At 46.9% G+C, this 25,077-nt stretch overlaps 1 protein-coding gene across 1 annotated transcript in view; it reads left to right on the top strand.

Annotated features, from left to right (window-relative positions):
* The window catches only part of LOC143924362 (aldehyde oxidase-like), a 306,571-nt gene that overhangs the window by 61,330 nt on the left and 220,164 nt on the right, over nucleotides 1-25,077 (top strand). Inside the window, exons 7-9 of the mRNA XM_077448642.1 lie at nucleotides 120-188; nucleotides 7,651-7,728; nucleotides 20,210-20,354. Of these exons, the coding sequence (XP_077304768.1) occupies nucleotides 120-188; nucleotides 7,651-7,728; nucleotides 20,210-20,354 (292 nt within the window). The remainder of the gene's footprint in view (nucleotides 1-119; nucleotides 189-7,650; nucleotides 7,729-20,209; nucleotides 20,355-25,077) is intronic.

Raw genomic sequence — 25,077 nt, 5'->3', positions numbered from 1 at the left:
AGGGTTTACAACCACTTTAAGGATGAGGATATATAGCTCACAGTATATTGAATAATCCACTTTCATGCATCAAGTTGCTCTTTCTAGTGGCTATAACAACACAATGTTTGTTTGTCCAGGAGTTGAACTGCTGTAAACATGAAAAAAACCTGCTAAATGGTCAAGTGCAGAACGACTGTGAGGATAATGTGAGTACATAGCAACACTGTATAAGCATTGCTAAACATAATGGTATAATGTATTAATGCCTGTGAAATGCGCTTTCAGTTTAAATGTCTCCCTGATTGGCCAAAATACTCGTGATCACAAAGAGCTTATATAAGCATGTAGGGACACTGTTGTGCTTAAAAGTATTTAATTTAGTGGTTAATTTAATATGCTAAACTGCATATTCTCGTAACAATCAGAATTCATTATTTATTTTGTTTTTACTGTACCTAAGCTAAGTGAATTCTGACAGGTAGCTATATATAACTGCTCTTCATAACTCGTCATTCCTATTTGTACTGCCTTATTAGTATTTTGTGACATTCCACCTTAAGATGCTTTTACAGAGAATTGTTCATATAATCGCAAAAGTTTACAAAAATGTACAGAATGATCAACAACTCAAGATTTTGGATTTGACCTCACTTTCAGTCCATTTGACAATGATCACCAGGACAAATAGACACAGACAGCGACAGAAATCTGAAAAAAATGTAACTCCTCCCTACACTATCCCAAATTAAAACAAAATGTGGAATTGGATACACTTTAGCAGCTGTATCATGAGAAACAAATTACTTCCGAACATTTGCATATTGTGGAGTAAATACAAATGACATACGGAATATTAAAACAGTTTTAGCACAAAGTTGATCATTTCGGGAAACACTCATAGTGAACAGTTCATTAAGAGGACCTTCCATCTCAAATCATTGCTGAAAATACTGCCCACGTAGGATAATCATAATAACAAACATGCTTCTAGTCCATGGAGTCAAGCACTGTCTTCTCTATACCAGTTTTAGTTTTGTTTTTAGACTGCCATCTTGGATTCAGGAACTGGCTGTCACTTCTGATTTTCACTGTCGGCCCCCTGCTGCAGGGGCAGATCCAGACAATTTTTAAGGTGGGTGCTGTGCTGGTGCTGGAAGTACAAGAGTGGGTGCTAATGCAGCACACTTCACATGACCTATGCATTCGGTAATTACCCCTTCCGTAAATATTCCCTTTTACTACCCATACCTGTACCGTTCCATTTCCCTCCCCCATTCCCAATAAATAGACCACACCGGAGTTTGGAGTATAAATTGGCCATAGCAGCCTTTTATTTTAACCAAAAAAACCTTTAACCAAAATAAAATAAATAACTTTAATGTTAAATAGAAACATACTTATATATATATATATCTTGCAGCAGCAATTACAACTCCCAGTCGTTTGGTCTTTGACGGTACCTCGGTTCCATTTAACGTTACCCTTTTCCAAACCCACTGCGGGACCAAATTTTGTACCATACAAGGCCTCCGGCCGTTTAACAGCCCGGAGACAACCCCCACCTTCCCGCAGTGTCACCAAACCCGTATCCCAGCCTACCCTTCCACTGGGATACACCAAAAAGGGGGACATACCACCTATGAGCCCTCCACACCGTTCCATCACCTAATTTCCTTTACCCCGTCAAAGACCAAAGACACCGCCACCGCCCGCAAGGCTGACCACCTTAGCCTTAAGGGCCCCTCCACACCCGCAGAGCCCTCTCAATCCCCCCCTGCACCCCCAGGGTCCAAAGGTCAGTTCCTACTGCCGTGAGATGTACTCCATCCCCCCTAAGGTACATGCCCACGTTCACCTCCAACTCCGTGTGCCGTATCACCAATCCCCCATTCCGGGACACAAACCTCCCCAGGGCCTTATTAACCTTAATCCTAGCCTTGTTGAGTCGAACCACCGAGCGAGCCATACGCCATGCGGTCCGCGCAACAATGTCCGACCAAATCACCACCATACTCGGAAAATCCCTCCGGAGCATGAGAAAATCCCTCTTTACATCCGAAACGATATCCCTGGTGGACCGGACCCCCAAGTCGTTCCCCCCCACATGCAACACCAACACATCCGGGGGCCTATCCAGTCTGGCGTACCTATGAAACTCCGGCACCACCCTTTCCCATTTAAGCCCGGGGATCCCCAACCACCGTATGCTTGCCTCCCCCCCGGGAAATCCCCAGCTGCCTTCCTTCTGGCCTGACATCTGCTCTCCTGGCACCCCAAAAAACATAGGAGTGCCCCAAAATCCAGACGAGGCGTTCGCGACCTCCATCTGAAAGGAAAAACAAAATACTAAAGCAACTATGCAAAACCCGACCACGACCACTTAACCCATACACCCCCCCCCCCCCCCCACCACCTGTAAAACATGAACCAAAACCCCGAGCTCCGCTTACATCAGGTGTGGCCGCACGTACGACCTAAACCTCCGTGATTCCCAGCGCCCAATCCTCTTGACCACAGCCTCGTCCAACCCGCACCTGGCCGCCTCAGTGGCTGCCCCAATGCGGAAGGAGTGGGAGGCAAATTGAGAGCAATCCAAACCCCCGGCCCGCAGACACCTCCTAAACACAGCCACAAACTGAAAACGAGATAAAAAGGTGCCGTCTTGATGCACCAGCAACGGGCCCACCCCTTGCGGCCGAACCCCCAGGAATTCCGAAACCACCCTCACCGGGCATGCTCCGGACCCCGGCAGCGCAAACAACCATACGTCCACCCCAGTCCCAGTCTGATCCGTCTTAGACCTACGCAGCCGCAAACGCACCCTATCAGCTCCCAAGGTCACATCTTGACCCAACAGACCCCCCCCAACAGTCTTTGCCGGACTGACCAACTCCCCCACCCGAAAAGCCCCAAAAAACGCCAACGAAAAAGCCGCTCGGAACAACCGCACCTCATAATCAGAAGTGCACTGTTCCCCCAACCGCTCGCAGATAACCTGCAAGACCTGGAAGGTCACCGGCCTCCTCATATCCCTTCGTGGATTGCCCTTCTTGTACCCCTTAACCGCCTGCTTGACCCAAAAACTTTTTGTGTAATCAACCTCCCCCCGCAACTTAAACCAAAAGGCCAGCGCCGCAAGCTTACGCTCAAGCAATGACACCGACCCCAAGCGTTCCATGATCTTAGCTACAAAGCACAACACCAACAGCCCCTGATCGCCACCCCCACCCAGCTCAGCGTCTGCTAGCCGTGTAAAGTCCATCCATTCCTTCCACACCTTACTGTATGCCGCCCAGGTCGCACCGCTCACCGACCTCCTGATCCAGTCCGTGGCGATTCCAACGCAACCTCCCAGAGCCACCCCGGGCAGGGGATCCCCTCGCTCGCCGCCTCCGGAGCCAACGCCCGAAACCGCTCCCACTGGAATCGAGACAAGGCATCAGCCACGTTATTGTCCACCCCCGGTACGTGAACTGCATACAAAAATATGTTCGCTTGCAAACACCTCAGCACCAGGTGGCGCAGCAGCCGGATCACCGGCTGCGAAGACGCCGACATCCGATTGATCACCTGCACCACGCCCATGTTGTCACAGTGCAACCTGATCTTCAGATCCCGGCACAACTCCCCCCACAGTTCCATAGCCAGCACCACCGGAAACAATTCCAGCAGCACCAGGTTCTTCGCATACCCCGCCTCTACCCACGACCGGGGCCACGCCTCCGCGCTCCATTGCCCCTGAAAAAAGGCCCCATAGCCCGCTGACCCTGCCGCATCCGTCACCAACTCCACGTCAAAATTACTCACCGGCCCCTTCATCCACACCGACCGTCCGTTGAAGCCTTCCAAAAAGGTCTGCCAAATCCTCAAGTCCTCCCTAAGTTCCCTTGTCAAACGAATGAAGTGGGTCGGAACCAGAACACCCGCCGTAGCCCCCGACAGCCGTCGGCAAAATATCCGCCCCATCGGAATGATCCGGCAGGCAAAATTCAACTTACCCAGGACCGACTGCAACTTCCGTAGCTGCACTTTCCGCACGCCGACCAACTCCCTCAGCTCCTGCTTCAGTCCCTCGACTTTGTCCTCCGGTAAGCGGCACTCCATCACCTCGGTGTCTATTTCAATGCCCAAAAAACTCAAGACCGTGGCCGGCCCCTCTGTTTTGTCGGCCGCTAACGGCACCCCAAAACGATCCGCAATGTGCTGCAACGTGGCCAACAGGATCGCACACACATTGGAGGACGGGGGGCCCACGACGAGAAAGTCGTCCAGGTAGTGAATCACCGACGCCCAGCCCGACACGTCGCGCACCACCCATTCCAAGAATGAACTAAACAGTTCAAACAAGGCACAGGAGACGGAACAGCCCATGGGCAAGCACTGGTCCACGTAAAACCGGTCCTGCCAAGAACACCCCAAGAGCCAAAAGCTCTCCGGGTGCACCGGCAACAGCCGAAAAGCCGCTTCAATGTCAGACTTCGCCATAAGGGCCCCCTTACCGTAACGCCGCACCCAGCCCACCGCCGCGTCAAACGACGTGTAAGACACCGTGCAGGCCTCGGGATCGATGGCATCGTTCACGGAACCCCCCTTTGGGAAGGACAGATGATGGATAAGCCGGAACTTGTTAGGCTCCTTCTTAGGCACCACCCCCAACGGCGACACCACCAAAACCGGCAACGGCTGTTCCACGAACGGGCCACTCATCCTACCCAAGGCAACCTCCTTAGCCAATTTTTCGCTAACCACCCCCGGATGCTGCAAGGCGGACCTCAAGTTCCTAGCCAACGGCGGAACCACTTCTAACGAACACGGAATCCGAAACCCCACCGCAAACCCCTCCCCCAGCACCCGCGCAGCCCTTTTGTCCGGGTACCTATTTAGAAAAGGACGCATCCTTTCCACCCTCACCGGGGTTGCTCCCCTTGAACGCAGGTTCCCCGGCGCGCTTGCCCTTTTTAAAACAACGGGAGAGGGAGTGAGAGCCACCGCAACCTGAACACTCATGTTTAAATCGACAGGACCCCCCGAACTTGCAGGCCCCCTCGTTAAACTGCCAGCAGACGCCCATTTTTTTCCCGGCCGGAAGTCCCGAGGCGGGGGTTCCCCCGGCCCCCCCCTGAAAAAACTGCGACGGCGTCCGCGCCGACGCCATCAACCGCATCCAAAGGCTGATATCCTTGTGGTCCCACCGAATATCAGGCCGCACCGCCCGTCGTTGCCTAAACTGCTCGTCGTAACGCAGCCAAGCCGTACCCCCATACACCCTATGCGCCTCCCCGATAGCGTCCATGTAACAAAACAGGGCCGAGCAATGCTCCGGCGCCGTTTCGCCAATCACGCTGGCCAGAATGGCAAACGCCTGCAGCCAATTGGGGAAAGTCCGCGGTATCAGCCGATACCGCCTCTTCTCCTCATCATCTTTTTTGGAGCTATCTGGCTTTACCCTATCCAGATTGAATTTTTCCAAGGGAAGCAACGAAAAGATCTCCACATACTCACCCTTCTTGATCTTCTCCCGCACCTCCTGCTTGAGATGCGCCCCCAACGGCCCTTCGTAACAGACATAAACCTCACACCTAGCCGCGTCCGCCAGCCGCACCAAATCCACCCGAGCCGCGGCCTCCTTTGCCGTCAGGTCGTCCCCCGTACTTACCGAGGATGCTCCAGCCACCGTCGCCTCCTGCCGCGAACTTACCTCCACACTCCCGGACACTGGCGCCTGCACCCCCGAGGGGGAGCCCGCCTCCAGCGACGCTGACACCCCAGCCCCGGGCCCCTGTAATACCTCACCCCCACGGGACGCCCCGTCCCCCGGAAGGGAACTCGAGCCCAACCCAGCCCCCAGACCACCCACCCAAGGTGCAACCTGCGGGGGGCCCGCGGACGCCCCGGCAGCAAACCTCTGCAGCAGATCCTGTAAACCCCCCAACAGCGCCTACAACGACCCCTGGGTCCCGCCTGAGGCAGGCAAACCGCCCGCCTCCCGCGGCACCCCCCCGCGCGGCCCCATGCCACGCCCCCACCTACTCCCCCCGACAGACACCCCAAAGCATCAGGCAAAACGTGAGAAGGAAAATGAAGCCCCTTACCTGGCTGCGTGGGTCCCCTCCCGTCAGCCGTCCCTCCGGAAACTCCAGCCGCCGCCACTCGACCCAGGACGTCCTCTTCGGGAACCCGGCAGCTCCCCTTCGGAACGCGCATCTGCCTCGGACGGCATAGGCGTAGCAGACCCTCCGGCCGTGGAGCAGCCCGGGGGTGCAGCAGCTGTGCTAGTAGATGCTCTGTCGTCGCAGCAGGCCCGACCGACCCTCCTGCCGAGCAAGGCGCCCGCACTGCGTCCCCGTGCGGGCCCCGTAGGCCTGTCCCCGTCCACCCTCCGGGCTCCACTTCCGCTCCGCTCCGACCTGCCCGCCGCGTCTGGTAGCGGACGCGCAGGTGTGTCGCTGGATCTCCTCCGCCGGGTCTCCCCCCGCGGCGGCAGCACCGCGGCCGCAAGGGGGACCGTGCTCCGTCTGTCCCCTGACCGCGCCGGTGGGGAGGGGGTGACTGCTGACGCCAAGCCCCCGCTCCCCGAGTCCCGCCCACGAATAGGATTCCGCCCGGACCCCCCCCCGAGCCCCCGCTGAGGACCGTTTCGCGGGGGGGGCGGCGGGTCCGCTATCGGGCTCCTGGTAGGGCGCTGGACTCTGGTGGAGGGGCCAGGTGAGAAGCGCTCCGGTGGCCTGGACCGCCGAGCGCGTGGTGTGCCATCCCCCCCTCTACTGGCCCCCCCGCCGCCGCACGTGTTATGGCCGCCACCTGCTCCTGTAACCAGTCCGCCCCACGTGTTCCCGCTGCCGCCCGGAGCCGCTCCAAAAGCTCCGCTACGTCCCCCATGCTAGGACAGTCCAGTAAAAGCCTCCCCGTGTGCTAAAAACCCACCCGTCCCGCCCGCGGAGTCACCGTGCCGCCGGAGCTTGTCCTGTGTGTCCACACGCCTGAGCAACTTCTTCCTTGTGACCCCACGCTTCCTGCCGTGGCTCCTCCCCTTACATTTATATCACTCCGCCCTCTCCTCTTCCCTTCCTGCAGTTCCACCCCTCCCTCTGTCTTCTCACTAGGATTAACCCTATAGGGGCTACCTAGCATCAGTCATGCCAGCCCTGCACCTCCGTCCAGCCTGCGTTTTCGGGCTTCCCTTGCTGCCTACCACTTGTTTTCGGACATGGTCAAAAACTGGGCATGGCCATTGGCCAGCAAGTGGGCTTGGCAAGCAAGTGGGTGTTTTTTCATAGGTTATCAATCCAGGCACACCCAAGCACCCCCATTGTGCCTCTCTTGCCCTGCTGGGTGCCGCTGTTCATGTATGAGATTCATACACTGTTCTGAAGACTCATGGGATATAGATGTCCCACATCCAAGGGGGCTTCAGAATAGTCTACAAATCTTGTAATTGCACAGCACACATGAGCAGGAAATAAGGAAGTGAATAGGTGCACCCGCAAATAAGGTATACAGTAAATGTGTGCAGTTATGAAGGAGGGGGGGGGCAAATGAAGAGTGCATAAATTGGTGACAAGTTCGCTTTATAGAGAAACTTTGTCTTTAGTATATTGTAGTTTACTTCTTTCACTCGGATGGAGAATTTAAAACGTTTTACCAAGACATTTTCCATTTCATTTTTAGATGGTGACATTGCATTTGGACAAAGAATGTCTGCCATTGGACCCATCACAAGAATTAATTTTTCCTCCTGAGCTAATTGTGAGTTTTAGTTTCAGTTAATCCAAGAAATAAATCTTTAATTGTGCAATTTGTATCGGGCTATTGTGTATAAATATATAAAACTATAAGCTGAATTACAGTATATAATTTTTTTCACCTACTACATTTTGTTTTTTGTTTTTTTGAGAAAATATGCACACTTTAGATAGAAATATGATATACAGGATTTAGAGTTCTAGTGGTTACAACTACTTCCAAATTAAGTGATAGACTAGGGTATTGTCATAAGTTACATAAGTGTGTGTAGAAAACTATAAACGATAGATCGAAAGAAAACTAGTGAACAGGAAGCATACTTTAACAAAATAGCTGTTTTTGTCACAATTTAGCATCAAATATAATTGTTACATTGTGGCTGAAGCAAGATATGGATTGTGGTGTAGTTTTCTTGGTATTTATAGGTCTCACAATATGTATAAACAATAGTTACTAGTATTTACCACATGTCTATCCATTATCTAAAAGCCAATTTTTCCATTGCTTCTAAAATACCTACCTTTTGTAATTTTTATTTGCGAACTTTAGTTCAAATTGGACCTGTTAAAGATGCTTAGGAAGTTTCCATATTGGGGATTAGTGATGGACGAACTTCCGACGGGACGTTTCGCGAACGCGATCCAGGAACGTGCCCAAAAGTTCACTTTAATGGCAGGCGAACCTTAAAAACCTCCAGGTCATATTTTGATCCACAAAATACTTACTAGCTGTGTACACATAGCCCCACAACATGGACACTGACATAACAGAAGTATTAAGTGAATCTGGGATCGACAACGACAAGCATTCTTTTTTTATCTGTGAAATTTTGACAATTCAGGAGCGCATGAAGGCCATGGAGGAGAGGCAAGGTCAGGCCAGGCTATGAAGGGGGTGCAGGAGATGATCATTGCCACAGTCAGGGCAGCGCAGTCCTGTGTCAGTGTCCCAGTGTGCCAACCTGTGCTTGAGCCCCTGACCCCTCCCTCTGCCCGGCCCTTACCCCCACTTATGCAGGGTTCCACTGTGGTGGTCTGGAGGTGCCAGTCCAGTGCTGATCCTCAGCCATGGTGCTGGCACTGCCTACTGATTGGCTTCTCTGCTGCTATCTCCCTCAATGTCTGAAACCAGCACCGCGATAGAGACTGAGCACTGACAGCAGCACCGTGATAGGGAGCGCTGACACCAGCACCGAGATAGAGAGCACTGACACCAGCACCGAGATAGAGAGCACTGACACCAGCACCGTGAAAGAGAGCACTGACACCAGCACCATGATAGAGAGCACTGACATGAGCACCGTGATAGAGAGCACTGACACCAGCACCGAGATAGAGAGCACTGACACCAGCACTGTGATAGAGAGCACTGACACCAGCTCCGTGATAGAGAGCACTGACACCAGCACCGCGATAGAGAGCACTGACACCAGCACCGAGATAGAGAGCACTGACACCAGCACCGAGATAGAGAGCACTGACACCAGCACGAGATAGAGTGCGCTTCTGCAATTGCCCACTTTGGCTCAAGCCTATTGCTCCTGCCCTACCCCTTCCACCCCTGCGGAAGGACCTGCCTCTTCCTCTGCCTGTCATTTTTTAAATTACCCTGTGACAAAAGTCTCTAGAGAAGTGCAGTATGTATGTGAAAGAAGGTATATAACACCCTGCTTCAATCTGTTGTTTTGGGGGGCGACACCAGTTATAATAAGTTTTTTCTAATTGCGTTTGTCACTCTTTGTAGTATCACTGCAGAACCGCTCAGCAGTCACGATGCTGCACAGTGGAAATGCACTATACTATGCTTTCTATATTTGAAAGTATTTTATACGTGTATTACACCCCTATATACTGCACACCAAATAGTACACCTATACCAGTCCTTAAAAGGACCTTTGTGGACCTAATAGTAGCTAACTAGTAGCTAGTGAATTGCAGACTGTCCCTGCTCCAAAAACCAAACTGTCCCTACACTGTGAAACGACAGCTGCAGAATCGGTCAGCAGCACTGCATGCAGTGCACTATAATATGCTTTCTATATTTGAAAGAAAGTATATTATACGTGTATTACAACCCTATATACTGTACACCTATACCAGTCCTTAAAAGGACCTTTGTGGAGCTAATAGTAGCTTGCTAGTAGCTAGTGAATTGCAGACTGTCCCTGCTCCAAAAACCAAACTGTCCCTACACTGAGAAACGACAGCTGCAGAATCGGTCAGCAGCACTGCATGCAGTGCACTATAATATGCTTTCTATATTTGAAAGAAAGTATATTATAAGTGTATTACAACCCTATATACTGTACACCTATACCAGTCCTTAAAAGGACCTTTGTGGACCTAATAGTAGCTAGCTAGTAGCTAGTGAATTGCAGACTGTCCCTGCTCCAAAAACCAAACTGTCCCTACACTGAGAAACGACAGCTGCAGAATCGGTCAGCAGCACTGCATGCAGTGCACTATAATATGCTTTCTATATTTGAAAGAAAGTATATTATACGTGTATTACAACCAGATATACTGTACACCTATACCAGTCCTTAAAAGAACCTTTGTGGACCTAATAGTAGCTAGCTAGTAGCTAGTGAATTGCAGACTGTCCCTGCTCCAAAAACCAAACTGTCCCTACACTGAGAAATGACAGCTGCAGAATCGGTCAGCAGCACTGCATGCAGTGCACTATAATATGCTTTCTATATTTGAAAGAAAGTATATTATAAGTGTATTACAACCCTATATACTGTATACCTATACCAGTCCTTAAAAGGACTTTTGTGGACCTAATAGTAGCTAACTAGTAGCTAGTGAATTGCAGACTGTCCCTGCTCCAAAAACCAAACTGTCGCTACACTGAGAAACGACAGCTGCAGAATCGGTCAGCAGCACTGCATGCAGTGCACTATAATATGCTTTCTATATTTGAAAGAAAGTATATTATACGTGTATTACAACCCTATATACTGTATACCTATACCAGTCCTTAAAAGGACCTTTGTGGAGCTAATAGTAGCTTGCTAGTAGCTAGTGAATTGCAGACTGTCCCTGCTCCAAAAACCAAACTGTCCCTACACTGAGAAACGACAGCTGCAGAATCGGTCAGCAACACTGCATGCAGTGCACTATAATATGCTTTCTATATTTGAGAGAAAGTATATTATAAGTGTATTACAACCCTATATACTGTACACCTATACCAGTCCTTAAAAGGACCTTTGTGGACCTAATAGTAGCTAGCTAGTAGCTAGTGAATTGCAGACTGTCCCTGCTCCAAACACCAAACTGTCCCTCCCTACACTGAGAAAAGATAGCTGCAGAATCGGTCAGCAGCACTGCAGTGCACTACAATATGCTTTCTATATTTGAAAGAAAGTATATTATAAGTGTATTACAACCCTATATACTGTACACCTATACCAGTCCTTAAAAGGACGTTTGTGGACCTAATAGTAATAGCTAGTGATTAGACTGACTGTCCCTGCTCCACACAGCGTCCTTTCCTTACACTGACAAAAGACAGAATGTAAAATGGCCACCAGATCGGGTCTATTTAAAAGGTAGGGGGTATGTCCATGTGCTGAAATGTCTCAATTGGCTGTTTTGTACCCCATGATTGATGTGTCATGGGTCAAAGTTCTTCACAATGTAAACGAATATGTCCGCCTCGAACAGCGGCAGAAGTCCGCCGATTTGGCGAATCGCGAACGAGCAAAGCTCGCCGCGAACCGACCGCCGGGCGAACCGCAAGGCCATCTCTATTGGGGATGAATTTTTGTTTCCAAAGTCTGCCAATAATGTTTCTTGCTGATATGATATGATAGTGTTAGCAATAAATGTTTGTAAAGCCAGTGCTAACTACCAATGTGGAAGAATGTCAACGCTGGATCTGGGAGAGATTTAATTTAAAAACAATGTAATCTCATTGAATCTCCCTCATATATGAAAGTGTTCCACAGGAGCCACAATCTCTCCAAAACAGTGGGGAATTGAGGAATATTTGTAATATCTTTTGAGGTGTGTAGCAATCTATGGAGACGTTTTAAAGAAGACTCCCAATGTGTTGCATATCTGAAGGTGCAGCGGGGGCAATGAGATGCCTGCTGACACTGTCTATCAAAAATATGGTCAAAAAATATTTAGACCAAGTCTTTTTTCATAGAGATTCAAGGTGGGAAGTTTTCTAAGTTGTGTATCTGGAAAATCTGTGGTCAGTTTGCAGAGGCGAAGGCAGAAACTGACATGATCAGCCAGGTTTCTTGGGTGTTACAGGGGGCCAATGATGCAGCACAAGCACTGACCTGTATAAGGGAACAGGATTTGTCTTTTGTTTTTGTTTTTTTGGGTTAACAAATGCTTTAAGGTAGGAAGTGAGTTCTTGGTAAAATAAGCTAGTTCTGGGTTGGCAACGTCAACAGCATGTCGTCCAGGTCTGTTCACAGCTACTGATGGAATCTGCTCAGCCACCTTCCAGATAAAATCAGAATGAACAAGAGGCTTGTCACACTTTGCTCTGTACAGGATATATGCATTCCAAAGGCATTGTTCCAGAAGATGCCTGAAAATCTTTTTATAATTTTTTTTTGCTGTTTGCGCATAGCCGGATAAAATGTCATTGCCTGATTGGCTCTGTTGACACCTCCCATAGTGTTATTATAGTCTATCCCGACCTGCGGCTTCAGCACATCTTTCCCACCTTTTGTATGGACCATGGCAGTGGAGGTATCGTGCACAGTACTCATGAGACACACGTCCTTCTTGTCTCACCATTGCATTACCATCAGCTTACCCTTCTGCCAGGCAACCATTTCTCCGGTTTTTAGTTTTTTCTTTGCAAACATAGATGGCATGTCACGTCAGTTAGGCCTAACGGTACCATATGCATCAGTCTTGTTTTGTAGCAAAACCTCAAACAGTTCCGGAGACGTCTAGAAATTGTCCATGGTCACACAATATCCCTGGTTCAGCAATGGCCCCAGCAGTATAAGGACAGATGATGTGCCATCCCATAGCCGCTGTACCTGGGGTTGAACTTTGTGCCTTTACCGGTGTAAATGACCAAATTCCAGATGTACCCAGTGGATAACTGTAGGATTTGATGCCAAACTGTGCTCTTTTGGATGCAATAAACTGTATCCAGCTTAGGTGTCCCTTGTAGGCCATCAAACTTTCATCCACACCGATGTCCCTTTCTGGCATGTAGGTCCACTGGAAATTGGTCACAATAATTTGGAATACCTCCCAGATGTTTTTTAGTTTGAGGAGCAGGATGCATGGCCTCACCAAGTGTGCACATTGCTGAGGTCAGTTGCAGGATCATCGCCTTTGTCACGTGCCAGATCAGTGTCAGTGTCAGACGACAAATCTCCCCACGACTCACTATCGCTCAGTTCTGCAAGCAACTCTGTGTTGCTGTCCCTCAGCTGGTCCAAAGGCTCTTTTGTAGCGAAGTGGCGCTTTTTTGATGACATGTTAGAAATATTTTATGGTCACAAATTACAGTACAATGGAGGCAAGGGGCACTGTACATTGATCAGTGTCAGATCTGAGATGATACAGTGTAATCCTCTCAGATTACAATGTTTTACCTCTTTTTATGTGTGTGTTTGTGTTTCACTTTTTAAATTTCCCGCCCAGTTCTGCTCCCATGCACCGCTGCTGCTCGCAGGGAACGGAAGCAGGAAGTCAGATGCCGGTGATCACAGCGGAGGACAGCAGAGGACATCGCTGGATTGCCAGGAGAAGGTAAGGCGCTCCGCTGGCAGCTCTGCAATGTTACCCCTAGTGTGACTCAGGGTTACTGCTCCTGGCATAGAAAATCAACCCCGAGTCAGGCTCTTAAATACCGCCAAGGAGGTTAATGGGACAGGTTCCACTCAGAACAGGCCTCACCATGGTCGACCAAAGAAGTTGAGTGCAAATGCTTAGCATCATATCCAGAGATTGTCTTTGGGAAATAGACATGATTGCTGCCAGCATTGCTGCAGAGGTTGAAGGGGTCAGTCTGTCAGTGCTCAGACCGTATGCCACACACTGCATCAAATTGGCCTGCATGGCTGTCATCCCAGAAGAAAGCCCCTTCTAAAGATGATGCACAAGAAAGTCTGCAAACAGTTTGCTAAAAACAAGCAGACTAAGGACATGGATTACCGGAACCTTATTAAACTTATTTGGTTCAGATGTTGTCAAACGTGTGTGGTGGCAACCAGATGAGGAGTACAAAGACAAGTGTGTCAAGCATGGTAGTGGAAGTGTCATGGTCTGGGGCTGCATGAGTGCTGCCGGCACTGGGGAGCTACAGTTCATTGAGAGAACCATGAATGCCAACATGTACTATGACATACTGAAGCAGAGCATGATCCCCTCCCTTAGGAAACTGGTCCGCTGGTCAGTATTCCAACATAATGACCCAAAACACCCCTCCAAGACGACCACTGCCTTGCTAAAGAAGCTGAGGGTAAAGGTGATGGTCTGGCCAAGCATGGCTCCAGACCTAAATCCTATTGAGCACCTGTGGGGCATCCTCAAATGGAAGGTGGAGGAGTGCAAGGTCTCTAATATCCACCAGCTCCGTGATGTTGCCATGGAGGAGTGAACTCCATGCCCATGTCTGGTGAACTCCATGCCCAAGAGGGTTAAAGCAGTGCTGGAAAAAAATGGTGGCCACACAAAATATTGACACTTTGGGCCCAATTTGGACATTTTCATTTTCACTTTTATTAAAGCTGTGCACTTACTGCTTTACATTGTAGCAAAGTGTAATTTCTTCAGTGTTGTCAAAAAAAAAAAAATAACAAAATATTTACAAAAATGTGAGGGGTGTACTTACTTTTGTGAGATACTGTATGGTGTTTAATCTGAAGGGGATTTACATAACCTAGCGTTTATATGGACTATTGAAGCCCTTTACGTTCATGGATGTTTATTTTAATAGCCATTATAATTATGGGGAGTAGTTGGACGTGGTACAAGGATAGAACATTACGGTTACGTGACAATGATAAAATGACATAAATAGAGCAAAGGTTAAAACATTGCATATTGTGTATTTAGAATGCAAAGAGACAAGAACTGCACTGGAAAATAATCATAAAAACAACAAAAAAACACATCTTGAAACCTATAATATAAAAACAACTGAGTACAGTGCTGAGTGAATATGTCAACATCTTGTGCATAGCAATGTGAAGCACTCTTATGCTGTGGCGTGTAGATAATGACATAAGTTCCAGAGTCTTGATCTGCTTCCTTTTACAAATTCTAATTTGATTTTTAGCATGACTACGCCCATAATATAATTAAGGCAAATCAGGTATTGCTTATTGTAATCCAGTCCTCAGAGGCATGTGAGAGAGGCTCTTTCAGTTAATGCAGCGTACACACGACCAATCTTCCCGTCGTAACAAACTCTGAAGGTTCCCATCATAACAAACTCTGAAGGTTTTTCCGACGGAGTTCCGACGGAGTTCCGCTGAAACTGTCTTGCATACACACAATCACACCAAAGTCCGATCGTCAAGAACGCAGTGACGTACAACACGTACGATGGGACTAGAAAAAGTATGTTCAATAGCCAGTAGCCAATAGCCTCCGTCTGGTACTTGTTTAAGAGCATGCGTTGTTTTTATTTTTTCCCTCGGAACAGCATACAGACCAGCGTTTTTCTCCGATAGGAATTGGTTCAGTCGAAAATATTTAAAACATGTTCTATTTCTAGGTCTGTCAGAATTTTTGAAAATAAAAGTTCGATGAAGCATACACAGGATCAGAATATATACGATGAAAAGTTTTTTCTGTCGGACATTCTTCTCGTGTGTGCGCGGCATAAAATTTTTGTTCATGAAACCCCATTAATGCAAGGTTTTTATTGCCTCACCTGGAGAATGCAGGGGGAATTTTAAACCTTGGTGAATAACCAGCATATTCCTGGGTAGCCCCGTTTTGTATGACATTTTCTTATCTCTGAGGGTTTTAGTGATTTTAGAGAATTTTATCCTATGTGCTATAGCAGCTGAGATATTAGTATGTAGAGGTAAACGTACATCTGGTTCAGGAAGCTTCCTCACAATGTCTACTGCTGCTATGATGAAAAAAGTGGATCCTAGCAAGTACATCACAGGGCACTAATTCTGGAAGGTGCTTGGGTTTGAATATTCTGTAAGCCTGGTCCATGATAAAGACTGCTCATGAGGTAGCAGGGATTTCAGGATTTGTATGTGTAGAATAAACTTGGATTAAAGCGGGAGTCCGCCGGGACTCCGCGTTTTTTTTTTTTTTAAAAGCCAGCAGCTACAAATACTGCAGCTGCTGACTTTTAAAATAGTGACACTTACCTGTCCAGCGCGCCTGCGATGTCGGCACCCAAAGCCGATCTCTAGATCGTCTCTCGGGTGCTGTACTGTACAGGTATCTGCACCCCCCTCCCCCCTGAAAGGTGCCAATTGTGGCGCCGGAGGGGGGGAGGGTTCCGATGAGCAGACGGTCCACTTTAGGGTGGACCTCCGCTTTAAGTAGCAAGCTCGGGGATACCTGAATTTCAAGATGTTTCTCTAAGATCTTTAGGTCTTTATGTGCGGATTAAGGATGGGCGAACGGTTCGGCCCGTGCATAGGTTCGGGCCGAATTTTGATTGTTTGGATGTTCTGCAAACACCGAACAATATGCGGTGTTCAAGGCAAATTCAAAAGCCACCGGAACACTGTTAAAGGTTTTTTCAGGAGCAGTGATTTTTTTTTATGCTTAAAATGAAACAATAAAAATTAAATATTCCTTTAACCACTTCAGCCCTGGACCATTTGGCTGGCATAAGACCAGAGTGTTTTTTGCGATTCTGCACTGCATCGCTTTAACTGACAATTGCGCGGTAGTTCCTAAACAAAATTAATGTCCTTTTTTTCCCACAAATAGAGCTTTCTTTTGGTGTTATTTGAACACCTCTGTGGTTTTTATTTTTTGTGCTATAAACAAAAAATTTGCGACAATTTTGGGAAAAAAAACATTATTTTTAACTTTTTGCTATAATAAATATCCCCAAGAAATATATAAAAAAACATTTTTTCCTCAGTTTAGGCCGATATGTATTCTTCTACATATTTTTGGTAAAAAAAATTGCAATAAGTGTTTATTAATTTAATTGGTTTGTGCAAAAGTTATAGTGTCTACAAAATATGAAATAGTTTTATGGCATTTTTATTAATCATTTTTTTTTTTTACTAGTAATGGCGGCGATCAGTGATTTTTATCGTGACTGCGACATTATGGCGGACAGATCACACACTTTTGGCGCTATTTTGGGACCATTCACATTTATACAGCGATCAGTGTGATTAAAAATGCATTGATTACTGTGTAAATGTGACTGGCAGTGAAGGGGTTAACCACTAGGGAGCGCTGTAGGGGTTAAGTGTGTCCTAGGGAGTGATTCTAATTGTGGGGAGAGGGGCTATGTATGATACGACACTGATCACCGCTCCCGATTACAGGGAGCAGTGATCAGTGTCACTAGGCAGAATGGGGCAATGCTTGCTTACATCAGCATTTTCCCATTCTTCCTCTCCATCAGATGATCGTGGGTATCCCCGCAGACATCGAGTACATGGGACCCGTGATCACACTCATGGAGTGATTGTGCCTGGAAGGTATCTATAGTATGCCTGTAAAGTGGTGCATTTTTTCCCGTGTTTAGAACAGTACCACAGCAAAATTACATTTCTGAAGGAAAAATTGTCATTTAAAAACTGATTGCGGCTGTAACGAATTGTCGGGTCTCGGCAATATAGATAAAACTCATTGAAAAAAAGAGCATGGGATCCCCGCCTGGGGGGATCGGGTCTGGTTTTAATATTAAAGAGGAAGTAAACCCTGATGAGTTTACTTCCTCTTTCATTCCCTGCAAAGGCAAAGCATAATGGACTACTATGCATCGCATAGTAGCACATTATGTGTCACTTACCTGACACAGGAGCCAGCGAAGTTGCCGCTGTCCCCTGTAGTCTGCCGCATCCATCTTGTTGGTGGGGTCTCGCAGCTCCGCTGCTGTCATTCGGCGAAGCCGCGATGATGTCACTCCCGCGCATGCGCACGGGAGCCGTAGACAGTGGTGCCCGTTTTCGGGCAAATATCTCCTAAACCATATAGGTTTAGGAGATATTGCTTGGACCTACAGGTAAGCCTTAATCTAGGCTTACCTGTAGGTCACAGTGGTTTGTAAGGGTTTACAACCACTTTAAGGGGAACCCTGAACCGAAATTTAAAAAAATATTGCGTGGGGGTCCTCCTAAAATCCATACCAGGCCCTTCGGTCTGATATGGAAATGAAGGGTAACCCTGCGCCAAATTTTTAAAAAAATGGCGTAGGGGTCCCCCATACCAGACCCTTATCTGAGCACACAACCTGGCAGGCTTGCCAGAAAAAAATCTGCAACCAAACAGTGTGACGCTTCTTCGCTTGTGACAGTTCTTATATAACTGAGGGTGGGGCCACCCAGGGATGTAACCGGATGACCTCGCCCCCTCTGACGTCACAGGGACTTCCCCATGGCTTCCCCGTGGCATCAGAGGGGGCGGGCCACCATTTACGTAAACGGGTGGCCTGGTACGGTTCGGGGGCGCTCTCTCATCCCCCCTCTTTTCCTGTGGCCTGCCAGGTTGTGTGCGTGGATAAGGGTCTGGTATGGATTTTAAGGGGACCCCTACGCAATTTTTTTTCTTAATTTTGGTTCGGGGTTCTCCTTAATATTCATACCGGACCCAAAGGGCCTGGTAATGGACTGGGGGGGATCCCATGCTCTCTTTTTCAATGAATTTTATCTATAGTGCCAAGACCCGACAATTCATTAAAGCAGCGATCAGTTTTAAATGACAATTTTTCTAGAAATGTCATGTTGCTGTGGTACTGTCCTAAACATGGGAAAAATGCGCCACTTCACAGGCATACTATAAACACCCCCCAGGTATAATATTTAAAGGAATATTTCATTTTTTTATTATTTCACTTTAAGCATTAAAAAAAATCACTGCTCCCAAAAAAACGGCAGTTTAAAAAAAAAAAAAACATTGCATTGATACATGTCCCCTGGGGCAGGACCCAAAAACTTTTTATGACAATAACTTGCATATAAGCCTTTAAAATGATCACTTTTGATTATTCATGTTCGTGTCCCATAGACTTTAACAGTGTTCTTGTGTTCTGACAAATTTTTTGCCTGTTTGCATGTTTTGCTGCGGACCGAACAGGAGGGTGTTCGGCTCATCCCTAGTGCTGATCCATAAAGGTTTTTATGTGCTCTTGAGTAATCTAGCATTTTCATTTCATTATGATCTCTGATATTCCGCTCTTCTTCCTGTTAAACTGGCTGTGCAATTTATAAATGTTTTGTCAGTGTTTTTTTTTTTTTTTTTTCGCATAACATCTTTTTTTAAGCATATGTTCAGAGGCTAAGCAGTAGATTGTAGGGAATGCTAAAAAATTATGTGCCCACGTCTTCTACATGAATATCGGTAGATGATTTTCACTTTATACTTGCCAATCCTTTAGAATGAGGATCAAGAGAAGCAGCGGGCTATTTGCAATGCTGTTTATCTTTTTAGATTCATGTGTCTTTTTGGTTCAGGCAGGTTATCGGAGTCTCTGGGAGACTGTGCTGGAGGAAGGTGATTCCCACCAGTACAATATTGGAAACTGTCCTGGTCAGAGCATGGGAAGAAATATGCAAGTCTTTTGGGTTACATTTTGTTATTTTGCCAGCAGGATATCATTCTCCAAGTAACCAGAGGTATTGGTACTGGGAAAGAAAAATGGCTACATCTATTTTAGGTACCCATTTGGAGCAGATCTACAACACAGTTCAAGGGGGATCACGGCTCATGGGATCAAGGGGCTCTTTTGTGGCCATGCCTATCTCCTGAACAATTTTTTATTTTATATTTTGAATCCCTAGTCTACTTCTCAGTGTTGGTTATGTAGAAATCCAGCTCTAGTTATGCTATATTTTAGTAGGTTATGAAAGCATATTGATATAACCATTTGGACTGGATGTGTCCACTCCTACAGGCTGTAAGGCCATTATAGAGAGGCAATTGATTGGACCACTTATTGGACCGTCTGGGAATGTAAAGGTAGATGTTTTGGAAGTAGGAGGTGAAAATGAGAAACTGCACAAAAAAAGTTAGCAAAGGATTTTCAACAATAGGTAGTAATGCTAAAGATTATTTTTCACAGTGGTTCTGGGTAGTAAATTTGATAACTTTTGATAGTGCAGTTGGAACTCAAACTACAAAGGTTGCAGTGTTAGTATACAGCAATCCAGTTTAAGAAATGAGATTGATTCTCTCTCTTCTTCTCTAAAGAAATTGAATGTCTACCCCTAAAAGTCATAATATGTCTGTGTTTCTAATACTAAACTATAGTGTGAGACCTACACGCTATTTTGAAACTTTTATTATGCATGTAGTGTATATGATACTATTGTTTTTTGTTTTGTTTTTAGCGGATGTCTGAAAAGCAAAATCCACAGACACTAGTCTTTCAGGGGGAAAAAGTCAAATGGATTACAGCATTTAATCTGGCAGAACTTTTAGATCTGAAAGTTAAATATCCACAGGCACCACTTGTTGTAGGAAATACTAGCATTGGTAAGTAGAACACCAAGCACCTGTCATGTTTATGAGGATTATATAGCCCAAAAACATGCCATATCTACATTTATGCTGTCAACATTTTTTCTTAAAGTGCTGTTTTTCAGTGAAATTAGCTTGATGTAAAAAAAAATGGAGCTAATTTCCCCATCCATTTTAGGTGGATGGAGAAATCATCCCTGCTGTGTATTCTAAAAAGTCAAAAGGAAGCCCTAACCCCTTGAAGGGATAAGGATTTATTTCTCTCAACTCCTTTTCTGATCACTGGGAAGTTTCCACTGGAAGTTAAATGAGTTCCATTGGAACTCATTGAGGCAACTGTTTTACCCACTATCACTATTATGCCTCACTTGAGGCTTAATTACGAGGTCTATAGCCTAAGTAGCCTTCTCTGTTTGTTTTTTTCCTATATAGGCTGTTATTCAATCTAATCACATTTGGAGGGATAGAGCATAGCTCCTCTATATCCGCCCGCTCGACTGTTATTATGGTTATACTTAAGACTAACAAATTAGTATATATTTTTTCTTGTTTGATCTGTTCTCTTTAGCACCAAGTCTGAAGACCCAAGCTTTAGCCTTGCTTACCTCCCCAGTCCATGATTTCCCTTACTCTCCCTAGTAATCCTTTTATCCCGCTACCACCCCGATCCTTTCCCCATTCTACACCCAAGCCTATAGATTCTCATGTATGCAATCAAAGGGGATGAATCCTCAGTATTATGTTTAAGAGGGGCGTCATGCACTAGTGATTGGCCCTAAACCATGGTTAAGCGTGTTTTTATTATGAGATTGCTTCCTTCTCAGAGCTGGCTGCTCACCTGTCGGCTAATTGCCAGCTCCTATCTTTCCACAGTTACTCAGCTGTTGATGATATCCTGCTCATCAGTCCAGCCTACTTAAGCCATCCAGCCCAAAGGATCTCTGCCTTCGCCTTGGTCAACATCACAGAGCCTACCTCCTGCATTCCTGTTTAAAGACTCACTTTGCTGACATTTCTTCTGGCTCCAGATCCTGCTTGCTGTTCCACTACATTGATCCCTGACTTCTGGGTTGGCTGACTATCTGTTCTGGTTACTGAACTTTGGCTATGTTTTGACTATGTTTGTTCTTTTTACTTTTATTATTAATCTAGTAGAGGGGGGACAAATCCTCTGTTGGTTTATAATTAAATGTGGAGGGTCTTTCTCCCTCCAACCTGTGGGGGACTCCATTGTCTCCCATGCTTCTTTTTTTCTTCTCAATTTCCTTTCTCTATTCCCTTTCTAATTTTCTTTTTCTTGCAGTGACCGACTCAGAGTCCCTCAAGGTGCCTCGCAGCAGCATCTGGGGAGTTGCTAATTCATGGTTTTTATCGCTCTGTCTTTGATTGTGCTAACACCCCTCCCTTGCAACCCCCTTTGAGGGTGGTCTCACACAATGTCCAAGGTTTAAATTCACCGGTTAAAAGTTTTACAACCTATCAAAAACCTGGATTGTTTCTGTCAAGACTGGCAGGAACCAGAAGACCAAATGAGTGTCACAACGCGCAATGTGAAGATAAATAGTATAAATTTATTATGATTAGAAAAAATATACAAACTACTCCACAAAGGGAGGTAAAAATATTGACACCTGCAACTAAATAGCATCCAGAGATTCCAGTGTCATGCAGTCTCTGAATGTGGCAACATGAAGACAAAATTACATAAAACACTGCACATGCAACATAAAACAGAGCGCCTGGACACCAAGGATCTGTATGTGGGTATCCCTGCCACGCCAAGTCTATGTACAAAATTCTGTGACATAAATATGCTAACAGGCAGGGGCATCCGCATAGGGGTCCCTGGAAGACTCAAGCCTATGAAGTACAGGGAGAAAGGGGGTAGGGGAAGGAGGGGAGATAAACTGGTTATAATAACCGGAGATCCTGGGGAGATGGTGTATACAATTGCTGGTAAATAGTCCCCAAAAACACTGACGGATGTATGTCAGTGACTAGTAGCCACAATGTGAGGGCTGATGATGGTACAAAGCTTGCATGAAGCGGAATTAGATGTAAGTATATGGGAATCCAATATGGAGCTATACTGTGGTCACATATGAGTGGGTACTCCAGTAATGATAATATCACAACCCAGATGACAGTCCCAAGTTTTCTGGATAGCTCTAATGTGAGACAGGGTACTGGGCTTGTATAATGTCCATATAACATGTCAATATTGGCAATATGTGTGAAAAGGAATTTGCCATACGATACCCTATCCATGATGGTGCTGTATCCAGTGAGCGATCTACGAGAAGTGATGTTCCCATCTAGGCAATATCATGTGTAGACATGTCACTGGAGAAGTGGTTGAGGGGGTGTACATCTCACCTAGGTTGCTACACAGTGTGAGATGGTAAGTCCAGGATGGATCAGTTTCTCAGCAGCAATATGCTGCTGAGTTGTTATTTAATCTTGCCGGGCCTGGGTTTATATGGAATGGCAGGTAGGTTTGGTAGAGGGACCTGTCATTCCACACCCCCCATCCCTCGTTCCAGTTCTGGGTTTTGGATCAGGTGAGCTTTGATCCTAATTAGCCTGGGAAGGTAAAGGCTCTGAGGGCCTGCAGGTGTTCGCTCTCAGCCAGGGAAACGAACAGTCTGTGTGTTTGAGGAAGCTGCAAGCACAGCCACTGCTGGAGCTAAAATCCACCCTGCGATATCCAGGCGAAAGACGCTGTGTTTATAAGTGTCAGATAGGTGAGAAGAACCTGTTAGTAAGCGCCCAGCCGGGCTAGGTTGTTTGTTTTTGTTATTATTTTGTTCCTGTTATACACAAGAAGCACGGTGTTGCTGTATACTTTGTTTGTTGGACTGTTTGTACCACGAATAAACGCCAAGGTCTGCTTTATAAATTCCAAGTCTGCTGTGAACTGTGTCCAAACACACCCTACCCCAGGAAGATCCCTTACACATGCTTTGGATCCCATGGACAGTAGTTCTAAAGTTCCGTAGTATAGTTTAGTGCTCAACAGTGCCCTGATGTGCCCCATGCCGTAATGTGCCCCCTGCCCTGATGTCCTATGTGCCCCACTGTGCCCCATAATGTGCCCTGATGTGCCCCATGCCCTGATGTGCCATGTGCCCTGATGTGCCATGTGGCCTGATGTGCCCCGTGCCCTTATGTGCTATGTGCCCTGATGTGCTATGTGCCCCATAATGTGCCCTGATGTGCCATAATGTGCCCCCATGTGCCAACATTTCCCCATGCCCCGATGTGCCATAATGTGCCCTGATGTGCTATGTGACCCATAATGTGCCCTGATGTGCCATAATGTGCCCCCATGTGCCAACATTTCCCCATGCCCGATGTGCCATGTGGCCTGATTTGCCCCATGCCCCGATGTGCCCCGTGCCCTTATGTGCTATGTGCCCTGATGTGCTATGTGCCCATAATATGCCCTGATGTGCTATGTGCCCCATAATGTGCCATAATGTTCCCTGATGTGCCCCATGCCCTGATGTGCCCTGATGTGCCCTGATGTGCCATGTGGCCTGATGTGCCCCGCACCCTTATGTGCTATGTGCCCTGATGTGCCATAATGTGCCAACGTTTCCCCCATACCCTGATGTGCCATGTGGCCTGATGTGCCCCATGCCCTGATGTGCCCCATGCCCTTATGTGCTATGTGCCCTGATGTGCTATGTGCCCCATAATGTGCCCTGATGTGCTATGTGCCCCAATGTGCCACATAATGTGCCCTGATGTGCCCCATAATGTGCCATAATGTGCCCCGATGTGCCCCATGCCCTGATGTGCTATGTGCCCCCTGCCCTGATGTGCCCCGTGCCCTGATGTGCTATGTGCCCTGATGTGCTATGTGCCCCATAATGTGCCCTGATGTGCCCCATAATGTGCCCTGATGTGCCATAATGTGCCCCGTGCCCTGATGTGCCATGTGGCCTGATGTGTCCCATGCCCTGATATGCCCCGTGCCCTGATGTGCCCCATGCCTTGATGTGCCCCGATGTCCTGTTTTTTTTTTTGGTGCGGGAGTGGATCTTGGGTGGGAGTTCCCACACTTTTTTCCCCAGGACTTGACCCCTGTATATATATATATATATATATATATATATATATATATATATACACATAATTTAATGCCCTTTTTCCCTTGTTTTTTGGTATATATTAAAGTTCTACAACACCTGCACACTCATAACATCAATGTGGCCCCTTTGCAGTAAACATACTTTCCCAAGCGATATAGCCCCTCGTTTGTTCACTCCAAATTCCCTACCTTTTTTTTGGCAACATTGAAGACAAAACCAAGGGAGTCACCATTCTATTCTCCCACGAGTGTAAATTCTCTCTCCATCGGAACATAGAGATCCAGAGGGAAGGTACATATTAATTAAAGGGGGCATTGACGACCAGACTTTTTGTTTCATATTACACCCCAAAGGTCAATCCTCCTACTTTTTTCAATCAATGTTACGATCCCTTGCACTTTTGCTGGAGGGTACAGTGATCTTAGGGGGGAACTCAAATATTGCTTTCGACCAGGGTCTAGATAAGTCCTGTGCGCCGGATAAACGCCTCACTCAACCAACCAAACAGAGCCTTCATATCGCTAAAATCATTTTTCAATATGGCTTGGTAGATGTCTGGAGAGAAATCAACCCAACGATGCGAGATTATACACATTATTCGAGTCCACACAACTCTTTCGCCAGGATAGATCACATATTCA

The sequence above is a fragment of the Lithobates pipiens genome, unplaced genomic scaffold (assembly GCF_037356315.1).
Source record: "Lithobates pipiens isolate NorthernLeopardFrog02 unplaced genomic scaffold, aLitPip1_a1.2 Scaffold_22, whole genome shotgun sequence".
NCBI lineage: Eukaryota > Metazoa > Chordata > Amphibia > Anura > Ranidae > Lithobates > Lithobates pipiens.
The sequence above is the reverse complement of the archived record's forward strand: the minus strand, read 5'-3'. Positions and strand labels throughout refer to the sequence as shown.